The sequence below is a fragment of the Dermochelys coriacea genome, chromosome 2, assembly GCF_009764565.3.
Source record: "Dermochelys coriacea isolate rDerCor1 chromosome 2, rDerCor1.pri.v4, whole genome shotgun sequence".
Taxonomy (NCBI): Eukaryota; Metazoa; Chordata; order Testudines; family Dermochelyidae; genus Dermochelys; species Dermochelys coriacea.
In genome coordinates this window covers 180,650,526-180,664,030 of record NC_050069.1, presented here as the reverse complement: position 1 = coordinate 180,664,030, position 13,505 = coordinate 180,650,526, and the positions used below count along the sequence as shown (strand labels likewise).

Sequence of the window (13,505 nt, the reverse complement as noted above, 5' to 3'; positions counted from 1 at the left end):
CGATAATGTCATGGCAAACCTTTGTGACTTTGTCCTCACCCATAACTATTTCACATTTGGGGACAATGTATACCTTCAAATCAGCAACTGCTTTGGTACCCGCATTGCCCCATAATATGCCAATATTTTTATGGCTGACTTAGCACAACGCTTCCTCAGTTCTCGTCCCCTAATGTCCCTACTCTACTTGTGCTACATTGATGACATCTTCATCATCTGAACCCATGGAAAAGAAGCCCTTGAGGAATTCCACCATGATTTCAACAATTTCCATCCCACCATCAACCTCAGCCTGGATCGGTCCACACAAGAGATCCACTTCCTGGACACTACGGTACTAATAAGCGATGGTCACATGAACACCACCCTATACCGGAAACCTGCTGACCACTATGCCTACCTACATGCCTCCAGCTTTCATCCAGACCACATCACATGATCCATTGTCTACAGCCAAGCTCTACGATACAACGGCATTTGCTCCAACCCCTCAGACAGAGACAAACACCTACAAGATCTCTATCAAGCGTTCTTACAACTACAGTACCCACCTGCTGAAGTGAAGAAACAGATTGACAGAGCCAGAAGAGTACCCAGAAGTTACCTACTACAGGACAGGCCCAACAAAGAAAAGAACAGAACGCCACTAGCCATCACCTTCAGTCCCCAACTAAAACCTCTCCAACACATCATCAAGGATCTACAACCTATTCTGAAGGATGACCCCTCACTCTCACAGATCTTGGGAGACAGGCCAGTCCTGGCTTACAGACAACCCCCCAACCTGAAGCAAATACTCACCAGCAACCACACACCACACAACAAAAGCACTAACCCAGGAACCTATCTTTGCAACAAAGCCCATTGCCAACTGTATCCACATATCTATTCAGGGGACACCATCACAGAGCCTAGTCACATTAGCCACACTATCAGAGGCTCATTCACCTGCACATCTACCAGTGTGATATATGCCATCATGTGCCAACAATGCCCCTCTGCCATGTACATTGGTCAAACTGGACAGTCGCTACATAAAAGAATAAATGGACACAAATCAGACTTCAAGAATTATAAAATTCAAAAACCACTCGGAGAACACTTCAATCTCTTTGATCATTCAATTACAGACCTAAGAGTGTTTCAGAGTAGCAGCCGTGTTAGTCTGTATTCGCAAAAAAGAAAAGGAGAACTTGTGGCACCTTAGTGACTAACAAATTTATTTGAGCATAAGCTTTTGTGAGAGTGGCAATTCTTCAACAAAAAAATTTCAAAAACAGACTTCAACAAGAGACTGCTGAATTGGAATTAATTTGCAAATGGATACAATTAACTTAGGCTTGAATAAAGACTGGGAGTGGATGTGTCATTACACAAAGTAAAACTATTTCCCCATGTTTACCCTCCCTTCCTTCCCCCCCCCACTGTTCCTCACATGTTCTTGTCAACTACTGGAAATGGCCCACCTTGATTATCACTACAAAGATTTCCCCGCCCCCCACCCCCGACTCTCCTGCTGGTAATAGCTTACCTTACCTGATCACTCTTGTTACAGTGTGTATGGTAACACCCATTGTTTCATGTTCTCTGAGTATATAAATTTCCCCACTGTATTTTCCACTGCATGCATCCGATGAAGTGAGCTGTAGTTCATGAAATCTTATGCTCAAATAAATTTGTGAGTCTCTAAGGAGCCACAAGAACTCCTTTTCTTTTTGCGAACATTCCTATTGTTATTGCTGCTTGTTGTGTGCTCCATAATATCTGAGAGAGACGTCTATGGCGGGTGGAAGGTTGAGGCAAATTGCCTGGCATCCGATTTTGATCAGCCAGACACCAAGGTGATTAGAAGAGCACAGCAAGGCATGCTGTGCATCAGAGAGGCTTTGAAAACCAATTTCATGACTGGCCAGGCTTCGGTGTGACAGTTGTGTGTGTTTCTCCTTGATGCAAACCTGCCCTCTTAGTTGATTTTAATTCCCTGTAAGCCAACCACCCTCCCCTTCAAGAAAAAGTAACTATTGTTTTGAAACCATACATTCTTTCTTTATTAATTAAAAAAAAAAAAGAGATAATGGACAAGGTAGCCCGGGTCGGGTGGGGGAGGAGGGAAGGACAAGGCCACATTTCTTATTGTAGCCACACTAAAAATCAAACTGTTTGAATGACAGCCTTCTGTTGCTTGGGCCTTCCTCTGGAGTGGAATGGCTGGGTTCCCGGAGCCTCCCCCTCCACGTTCTTGGGCATCTGGGTGAGTAGGCTACGAAACATGGGGAGGAGGGTAGGCGGCAGTAGATGCAACAGGGGTCTGTGCTCTTGTTGGCTTTCCTGCAGCTCCAACAGATGCTTCATCATGTCTGTTTGCTCCCCCAACAGATGCTTCATCATGTCCGTTTGCTCCCCCATTAGCCTCAGCATCGCATCCTGTCTCCGCTCTTGGCACTCACTTAATTCTTTCCTGGCCTCTGCCACTGAATGCCTCCATGCATTAAGCTGTGTCCTATCAGTGTGGGAGGACTGCATGAGCTTGGAAAACATGTCATTGTGAGTGCGTTTTTTCCGCCTTCTAATCTGCAATAACCTTAGGGACGGAGATGATAGGGGAAGCATAGAAACATTCTACGCTCTATGGTTCTGGGGGGACTGCATGGTCACCCCTGTGTTGCTGAGTGCTGCTGAGTTCGCTACACTGACCAAACATGAAATGAAATTCAAAAGTTCCCGGGGCTTTTCCTGTGTACCTGGTTAGTGAATCGGAGTTCAAAGTGCTGTCCAGAGCGGTCACAATGGAGCACTCTGGGATAGCTCCTGGAGGCCAATACTGTCGATTTGCATCCTCATTACCCCAAATTCGACCCAGCAAGGTCGAATTTAGCGCTACTCCCCTCATCTGGGAGGAGTACAGAAGTTGATTTTAAGAGCCCTTTTGGTCGATGGAATGGTGTTGGTTGTGTGGACGTAGTCATTTTTAAATCGACCTAACGCGGCTAAATTCAACCTAACCCCGTAGTGTAGACCAGGCCAGAGATTGTAAAATATTTTTTAGCATCTTAAGCTTCACTCAAGCTGTCATCTTTTCAGTTTCAGCCTAAGGGCTAATCTACGCTGGCAACAGCAGCACTTTAACGTGGCTTGTGTAGTCGTGGCACAGCGCTCTTAAAAAAACCACCTCCATGAGGGGCGTAGCTACCAGCACTGGGAGCATGGCTACCAGCGCTAGCACACTGTCTACACTGGCGCTTTACGGTGCTGAAACTTGCTGCGCTCGGGGGGAGGGTGTTTTTTCACACCCCTGAGCGAGAAAGTTGCAGCACTGTAAAGCGCCAGTGTAAACAAGCCCTAAGTCACGATGTTCTGCAGTATGCAAAAGCCTTTGATGTTAACACAGCCACATCTGAAGCCTCTTTGGAAAAACAATCTGGTGCTTTAAATAAATTACAGTCAAATTTAAGTCCAAACATAGCTGTAAGTAGAACAGAAACTTTCCTCCCCTCCCTTCAGTTTCTCATTTTAAAACAGCTTCAGACCGAGGCCACATTAACTTCAAAGATTTCACATACACAGCAGACATCCCAGCTTGGGCAGAAGCAGCTGAGGTGATGGTTGCATTGAAGACTTTGAAGACACAAAAAAGAGATTATAGCTAGTCCTTCTATGTGTACACAGTAGGTCTCCTCCCCTTGCATAGCAGACGTGCAGGCCAGCTAACAAATGCAGTATTTCATTCAGGGGACTGCAGGGATACTTTCATTTCTGTGTCCCAAGCGGGTAGAAGAAGATGGCTAAACCCCCACAATCCCAACCCAACATCCACACACTGGCCCACAGTACAGGGTTGGTGAACTGAGGGGAGAAGACTGTATCATTGTACAGCCTACACATACCCTGTGCACACTCGGGAACTCTCTCTGGCTCCCTTTGGGGCAATGCTGCTCCCCCTGCTCTCTATACAGGGCTGTGCTTAAAGAAACGGTATGATTTGAAATGATCTTCTATTCAGACATTTTTGAGTCAGTCAGGCAATTTTCTGACAAATCTGCCTATCTGCTGGGTCAACTGCCATTTTGGGAAGCACACTTGATGCAGCATTTTACAGAGACCACACACATACACATACTGTGCTCTCTGAAGAGTGTTCTTACCTTTTGTTTTCTTCTTCGTTGTTACCCTTAATCTAAATAAAACTCGATCAGACTGAGAGCATATGGTGGCACTTTTTTGTATGGAGAGTCAAAAAAGATCATTAAATCCTTGGAAATTATATTAATTTTAATTAATTTGTAGCTTTAAAATACGTTTCAATAAGGATAGCTGTGAGGTAATTGCTAGCAGTATGCTAGGATTAACTACAGGATGGACCTAACCAATTTATTAACCAATTTATTTTAATGCAATTTTGATTTGGGACCATGTAGTTGTCTGTCTTAAACAATTCATGCCCATTATTCATTGAACAATGAATGGGAGAACTAGTATTTTGAGGAATAACTGAAGGATTGTTCATCCTATCTCAGGGCCATCATCTGCCTAGCCCTGTTGTGATAAATGAGCCTATAAATTTACCCTAATTGTGAGCTCAACTGTGAAAAGTGAGTGAATATTCATAAAATGTCACAATAACCTATAACACCAAAATGTTGATGGGAAAAGATCCAAACAGGAGACAGAAAGAATGAATGAATTCAGACAAAAAGGCCAACTGGTATAACTCATGGAAACAAAGAGACATGGGACCGAAAAATCAATGGACCAAAATTGGTGTGTCAGAAATTAGGCTTAATTGGTGAACAAAATGAGAGGGTGAACTGCTCTGTCCATCATTCCCTCTTGGCACCCTTAAAAGAAAAGATGATTTTGTGAGGAAAGGAAGAAGAATTTGTCCATTAACAGCTACTGACTGGGAGATGGGCGAACCAGCAGGAGCGAGCCATCCTGGCTACCACAACCACTGTCTCCTGGAATCCAGTCACCATTGGGCTGTCTTCTTCCTAATCCTGAGACATGTGCTGACCAGACTAGCCAGAGAGAGGGACCCAGATGACATCACCACCTCCACTGGCTGCAGCTAAATCCTGACAACCACCTGGGATGTGAGACTTTTTGACTCCCTTTCTCCTCAGTGTGTCCTTTTCCTTCCCCACCTTATTTCTTCTCATTCCTACCCCTCTCCTTTTTTCTTCCATCTACTAAGAGTCTGGCTTTGCCAGCCAAGATTGCATATTTCGCAACACTGTTGTAAGCCTTTCAGAGTAGCAGCCGTGTTAGTCTGTATTCGCAAAAAGAAAAGGAGGACTTGTGGCACCTTAGAGACTAACAAATTTATATGAGCATAAGCTTTCGTGAGCTACAGCTCACTTCATTGGATACATTCAGAGGAAAATACAGTGGGGAGATTTATATACACACACAGAGAACATGAAACAATGGGTGTTACCATACACACTGTAAGGAGAGTGATCACTTAAGATGAGCTATTACCATCAGGAGAGTGGGGGCAGATGGGAGGGAGGAACCTTTTGTAGTGATAATCAAGGTGGGCCATTTCCAGCAGTTGACAAGAACGTCTGAGGAACAGTGGGGGCGGGGGGGAGAGCCTGTGACCAGAGAAGCAGATAAAAACAATGCCCCAAACAGTCCAATGCTGGCCCAAGTTGCCAGGTTTTGGAGTGGCTAATAAGACTGTGTTCCATGCATGTGTTTCTCGAGCAGTGAAATTGCGAGAAAGAGTCAACACCAGAGACGGAAACTGTGTTTTCTATGTTTGCTCTTCTTTTCTCTCCCCTTGTGTGTGTGTGTGTGTGTGTGTGTGTGTGTGTGTGTGTGTGTGTGTGTGTGTGTGTGTGTCTTGTTTTGTCTTTTAGGAAATGGGACTGGACTTTAACAGCAGCCACAGCAAAAGTTATCAGCACAGCCACAGCAACGATGGCTCCAGTCCCTCTCAACTAACCTTTTCTCTCCTCCTCAACCTTCCCCTCAAGGACAGTTATCATCCTCTTTAATATCATGTAAAAGACTGTCAAAAAATTCTCTCCAGCTAAAGGGAATGTGAGCAACGGATGTTGTTAAAGTGAAAGCCTTGCTTAGTACTTTACATTTCAAATGCTTTAACTCTTTTCGCCTATGTCTTTAATATAAGGTTAAAATGTTTTTTCCCCATGACACTAAGCAGGCTGAGGTCTCTGCATTACTAAACCCCAAACCTTATACAGTTTTAGATTTCTCCGGTGATGGAAAAAAGTAGAAACTTCATGCAATTTGCGAGGAAATATTTGACCATCACTAACATGATATTTAATGGTAAGTATAAGGAGCATGGTCCTGTTGTTGCTGCTCCACATGAGCTGAAACCCTTATTTACAGTATATCGTTTATTTCCTTGGTATCAAGTTTGGCAGTAGCCCAAAGACTAATTAGGAATCTCAATTTTCATTACTGTGAGCAACATCACAGTGAGGATTCAGGAAGAAACAATATCAATAATTTCTTTGCAAACAGCAAAAAATGTTTGCGCAGTAATCAAATGCCTGAAGAAAACTGGAAGAAAACTCCACGGCTTACTTGACTCATAAAACTGAAGGCATACCGAGCTACCAGCAAAAAAGTTGCTCTTCCTTTCACTGCTACCAATTAAAGGTGGGTGCAAGGCTCAAAATGTGAGGTTCCAAACTCCAGGGTTTAAGGCTGGCTGGAGCCAGGCCTTTAGTTTGGTTCAGCCCACCATAAACATGCTTGGATTTCAAAGAACCCCAAAACGCAGGGGTGTTCAGATCCAGGGTTTTGGTTCAGGCTTATCTCTAACAGCCATAGGTCTGCACATGCAGAAAAGGTTGAGGTGATGGTGAGTTAGGAAGAAAAGTGTAACTGCAACACAGGCAGGGCTGGAGCAGCAGCAGATCTGGAGATCCAGCTGGAGGAAGAGCCCTGGACAGAACTGACAGGCTCTGGAAACTTCTGCTTCTGTAAAGAATCTAAATAGGATTTGAACCAAAGTGTCTGACATCTGGCTACTGAAGCAGACTTCTAAGCTCTGTAGCATCATGGTGTTTTGTGTTTATTGTCTGGATTCCTGCCACCCTTACACTCCCATGAAGGCCCTATGGGGTTCAATGAGGTACCTGTGTGAGTGAGCACTATTCAACACGAGTGAGGCTGGCAGCACAGTGTTGTGCATAAACAAATACAAACAACATAGTAATAAATAATAATGAGGCATAATGCTGCAGTAAACACTCAGATGAGGGTTTGAGCGTGGGCACGGAGTCTGAGTTCAGGGAGCTTCTTGAACCATTATCAGGTTGGCAGGCTTAATAAAATTAATTAGAGCTCAGCAGGCTTTTATTCATATAATTCTAGCTTTTTTTATTCCCCCATTTCCTCTTTTTAAAAAAATGCTATGTATTAAGGATGGATGAATCATCAAAGAGTTAAGCTAGCACCAACTGTGTGCCAGTATGGTACTGCACCTCAGCTGATGTGTAAATCTGCTATACCTATTACAGCTTGAGAGGATCTAAACTCTTTTACTTTTCATTATAGTTTTGGTCTTGCTGGCTCTATCTTTTATTTTCCCATACAGTCTCTCTGCATTTGTTTTTCATTCTGCAGTATTTTCCACCTATTTTTACACTAGACATTCTCTTTGCTCCTTCTTTATTCCTGTATTCAGTCTCACCTAACCACAGTGCAGAACTAATACATTCTGAAGTCTGAGTCAGCATTTCAAATCTATGAGGTTCAAACAGTTTTGAAATTATGCAAACTGAGGCCACCTGATAAATGCAGTCACAACATGAAATACCTTTTGTTTCTTATTTCTTACCAGAACTTTGGAATTCCAGACAATCAGGTTTGCTTTCCTTACAGCCTTATTCAACCCCATCTAAAACAGCAAGAGAAAAACAAAATATATCAATTTTGCATTACCTATATATTTTTCCCCAAATATTTTCTCTCTTCTGTCATTAGTCATGGCACAAAAATGAAGGATGGATCTACAAATAAATCATACAATACTTTTTATTGAACTAATAATCAATTATCTAATCACCATGTATGAAACTCCAGTTGCAAGAGTTAATTTATTTTGCTCCAGGGCACCATTTATTTTCTTAGATGAAGTCCAGCTAAGTTTAAGATTTTTGATTCAGATCTTAGCTATGCTGAATTAGTGACAGTGGACAAAATTCAACAACTCTTACAGAAGCGCAATCTATTTGTTATACAAGATGGCCAGAAATAGGATGTAAGGATGCAAGAACCACCCAGTCTCCAGAAAACAAGAGGTTAACTTCAGTTCAGATTTGCCATCTGTCATAGCTCTGTAGTGTTCCCTATCGGTTGAATGTGGTACTTTCAGTACTCTTAGCCTCAGTTTCCCTCTCAGAGGTGGTTCTTCTCAGCTTTCCAATTTGTGCTGGAGATGTGGCTTAGCTCTCTGGCCTAGTCACAACAAACACAACCCCCTTTGTGGTACCAAAGTTGAAACTAAAAAGTCTCTACCAAACAAAAAGGTCCCTCTGCCCTTTGGGGCTTCTCTTTAATGCACCCGTGGGGCACTGTTCCCAGCCTGTTTCTGGGCTCGGTGCCTCATATCCCTCCTGGCTCTGGTATAGAGCTCTGGGTCCCCAGGCTGGCTCCCCGGAGTATCCTTTTCCTTACAAACCCTGACAGAGGGCTTTCCACAGGAGTCGGTGGTTCCAACTCATGGGATGTCTCTTCCATCAAGGCTCCCTCCCTTTTCCTCCCCCTCCCCCTCCCCTTCCCCTTCCCACTTCTTCTCCGCTTATTCTCAGGGAGCAGGAGGGCAGAGTGTCTTTGTGACAAAGTCACAAAGTTCAGCCACCAGGTTAGCCGTGACATTACCGGGGATACTGTTCCTGATGGCTTGTAGTCCATCTTTGTGTGGAATGTTGGTGTAGAGGGCTTCTACATCCATACTTTGTCCTCACCCATAACGATTTCACATTTGGGGACAATGTATACCTTCAAATCAGCGGCACTGCGATGGGTACCCACATGGCCCCACAGTATGCCAACATTTTTATGGCTGACTTAGAACAACACTTCCTCAGCTCTCGTCTCCTAATGCCCCTACTCTACTTGCACCTCATTGATGACATCTTCATCATCTGGACCCATGGAAAAGAAGCCCTTGAGGAATTCCACCATGATTTCAACTATTTCCATCCCACCATCAACCTCAGTCTGGACCAGTTGACACAAGAGATCCACTTCCTGGACACTACAGTGCTAATAAGCAATGGTCACATAAACACCACCCTATATCGGAAACCTACTGACCGCTATTCCTACCTACATGCTTCTAGCTTTCATCCAGATCATACCACATGATCCATTGTCTTCAGCCAAGATCTACGATATAACTGCATTTGCTCCAACCCCTCAGACAGAGACAAACACCTACAAGATCTCTATCATGCATTTCTACAACTACAATACCCACCTACCCACAGAGCCAGAAGAGTACCCAGAAGTCACCTACTACAGGACAGGCCCAACAAAGAAAAGAACAGAACGCCACTAGCCATCACCTTCAGCCCACAACTAAAACCTCTCCAACGCATCATCAAGGATCTACAACCTATCCTGAAGGACAACCCATCACTCTCACAGATCTTGGGAGACTGTCCAGTCCTTGCTTACAGACAGCCCCCCAACGTGAAGCAAATACTCACCAGCAACCACACACCACACAAGAGAACCATTAACCCAGGAACCTATCCTTGCAACAAAGCCCGTTGCCAACTCTGTCCACATATCTATTCAGGGGACACCATCATAGGGCCTAATCACATCAGCCACACTATCAGAGGCTCGTTCACCTGCGCATCTACCAATGTGATATATGCCATCATGTGCCAGCAATGCCCCTCTGCCATGTACATTGGTCAAACTGGACAGTCTCTACATAAAAGAATGAATGGACACAAATCAGACATCAAGAATTATAACATTCAAAAACCAGTTGGAGAACACTTCAATCTCTCTGGTCACTCGATTACAGACCTGAGAGTGGCTATCCTTCAACAAAAAAGCTTCAAAAACAGACTCCAACGAGAGACTGCTGAATTGGAATTAATTTGTAAACTGGATACAATTAACTTAGGCTTGAATAGAGACTGGGAATGGATGAGTCATTACACAAAGTAAAACTATTTCCCCATGTTATTTCTCCCCCCTACCCCCCCACTGTTCCTCAGATATTCTTGTTAACTGCTAGAAATAGCCTACCTTGCCTGTCACCATGAAAGGTTTTCCTCCTCCCCCCTTCCCCCGCTGCTGGTGATGGCTTATCTTAAGTGATCACTCTCCTTAAAGTATGTATGATAAACCCATTGTTTCATGTTCTCTCTGTGTGTATATCAATCTCCCCTCTGTATTTTCCACCAAATGCATCCGATGAAGTGAGCTGTAGCTCACGAAAGCTTATGCTCTAATAAATTTGTTAGTCTCTAAGGTGCCACAAGTACTCCTTTTCTTTTTGTGGATAGAGACTAACACGGCTGCTACTCTGAAACAGGAAAGTATAGCAGAACAGAGAGACAGATTGGCCAAAAAGAGGGCATGTCAAGGAGAAAAGCCTCTCCTGCATTTGTACAGGTGGGTCAAAAGCAACTACACTAATATCCCTTACACTTGGCAGCAGCACACAGAGACCCACATAGCCACCCCCGATTGCAGTGAAAGTTTCACTCTTTGGAACAAGAAATGTTACTGGGCCATCTATTCAACCATTTCCATTCACAAGGGAATTCACATGCATTGGGCACCATGAACATGAATGACAGCAGTAATACTAGAGACCTGCTCATATTGCAGTAGGAGGTAATGTATGCAGTGCTCTGTGAAGGTCAAATCCACAGCAACCACTGGCTTTCACAGCCAGGATCTGCCAAATATTCAGCAATACTATAGGACTCAGTGGGTACTCTGGATACAAGAGGAAACAGCAAGGGAGCCTAGTTTTTATCAATGTCTAGGTTCTTATCAGCAGCTCCACTAATCTGTAACACCTGCTGTGTGTACTGTGTCACAGAGATCTGTGAGTAGGCATCTGCAAGACACATTGTGAAGCAAACCTGGCTTGTCAAGCCTGGCTTGTCAAACACTCTGACACTTCACGTGGGACTACACTTAAGATTAGGGCTTGATACTGAGAGTCACTAGGAGTTCATTGCCTCTTTGGATCAGGCCCTTGTTTAGCTTGTTCAGACTTGCAGAATCCAAAATCTGGTATACACCATTGATCGCAACTAATTTACATTTGCAGTTTCATTTTACACTTATTTTGTGCCTCTCTTATAGAATTTGTCCAGATGCGTTTTCTTATTTTGGTTAAATTGCGCCAAAATCGTCAGTCCAGATAGACTGGCCTGAGAAAAGTGCAGAAGGAAGTGGGTAGTGGAGCAGCTGAGAAACTGCTTTGCAGCCACTCTCATGGCACAAAAATACGCTGGCCTCAGACAATAGATCTTTCAGCCCTGCTCCCAACCCCATCCCAGCCCCTTGCATGAATGATCAAGCACAGAGAGCCATTATGGAGTAGAGTAGCAGCCGTGTTAGTCTGTATTCGCAAAAAGAAAAGGAGGACTTGTGGCACCTTAGAGACTAACAAATTTATTAGAGCATAAGCTTTCGTGAGCTACAGCTCACTTCATCGGATGCATCCGATGAAGTGAGCTGTAGCTCACGAAAGCTTATGCTCTAATAAATTTGTTAGTCTCTAAGGTGCCACAAGTCCTCCTTTTCTTATTATGGAGTAGACCTCTGCACCTTACTGTGGTGTGAAACCCTCCCTTCCCCCGCCCCACTACACAATCTTCGGGAATTCTTTCCCTATCCTTGTACAGAAGAATCACACTGATCCTTTGCCAAAGGACCCTTCACTGTCGAGGAGGTGGGGGATCCTCCCTTAGTTATCCTACTGATTATGTTGATATCCCTACTGATTGTGTTGACTGGGGTATAATTGAGACTAGAATCTAAGCCACTGTAGCTAAGCTATTGGGCAACTGTTCTCCCCTCTGTTATAAATAATATTAATCCGATTGATGCAGGATACTGAGGGGAGGGTATCTCCGTTAGCGAATGGCAGTGTACTCTGGAACATATTTATACTCTCTTTCCTTTATGTATGAAAATGTTCATTTTTTTTACTAATTAAAATGTCAATACATTAAAAAGTTTCAGGAGGGGGAAAAGGGTAGCTCTATGGATCTGAGACAGATCTTCCAAGTTTACATTTCACCGAAGTCAGAAACCCCTGTAATTGGGATGCAGTTTTGTAAGGTGCTGAGTGCCTCTGGAGATGGACTCTGCAGATTGCTTGCAGGGCAGGGCCCAGAACTTAAGACAAATTTGCAAACTTTCATAAGAGCAACATCTTAATACCCACCCTTTATACAGCTTACTTTTTAAATAATACTCTTCCACAACAATGACGATGAATCCCATGTGTTGTTCTGCTTTTATTAGGCCATCTTTGATAACCAGTCATATCAGTCGGGGGCACATTCTCCTGATTCCCTCAGCTTTTGTCATTCACGTTTGCAATGAAGGAGCTGAGAATATGCTCCACTAACCTTGCTATAGAAGGTTTTTTTTCTGTGAATTATAAGAATCAGTGAACTAAGAAATCAATTAATGTTGAACAGTTTTCAAACTGAAAGGAAAATTATACTATCAGATCACAACTGTGTAAGTGCTTTGCTGCTGATCAAAATGACTAACCATTGTTAGTCAGGACAAATTGCTCCTTTTGACTATGACCTATCAGTCCCTCTTACAATCCACCATAAGAACATAATTGCTAGCTTTAAATCCACTAGGCTTGCAGGCTCAGTAGAAAAGTTCAATGCAAGTTTATATTTATCTGGATGGAGTTATAGATATCCAATGTGGGGAAAAGCATACTTTGTTGAGCCGCAGATTTAAAATATTAGAAAAAACAAGTGATGTTGCCATACTGAGTGGCTGGGATGCCAGATTGGATTTTTAAGCAGCATATACTTGCATTTCAAGAAACCACCATCAACATTTTTGCTGGAGATAAACTTCAGTTTGTCATTATACTTGATGTAGATACTGATCAAAGCAAAATTAATTAACTCAGAAATTTAAGGGTCAAAAACAAAAGGCAAACAATACGAGGAATAATGTAGTATAAGAATAACTAGTAGAAGAGTCTCTCTCAAAGCAAAGGTTGTTCTTTATGTACATTTTTATATGCAACATTATTCTGCCTACAGCATGAGCACTATGGTGCTTTTATTCTAAGACAATCTTTAAAAAATATTGGTTTGTAGCATATAACAAGTACACGAGAGGCCAATAAGGAGCCAAGATAATGTATCCCAGTTTCTCCCCATTGGCCTCAATACACACATTTCCCATTTGCAATAGTTATCTTGAATAAATATTGCCACTAGAGTGCACCCAGCAGATTTTTTCAGCAGATTTCGGCCTGTTAATCCCCTGACCCTCAT

The 13,505-nt window shown here is 43.2% G+C and overlaps 1 protein-coding gene across 5 annotated transcripts in view; it reads right to left on the bottom strand.

The window, feature by feature from the left end:
• AOAH (acyloxyacyl hydrolase) overlaps positions 1-13,505 on the bottom strand; it is a 183,239-nt gene that overhangs the window by 127,756 nt on the left and 41,978 nt on the right. For all 5 annotated transcript variants that reach the window (XM_038390784.2, XM_043508743.1, XM_043508742.1 and 2 more), the window contains exon 6: positions 7,820-7,879. In XM_038390784.2, the coding sequence (XP_038246712.1) occupies positions 7,820-7,879 (60 nt within the window). The remainder of the gene's footprint in view (positions 1-7,819; positions 7,880-13,505) is intronic.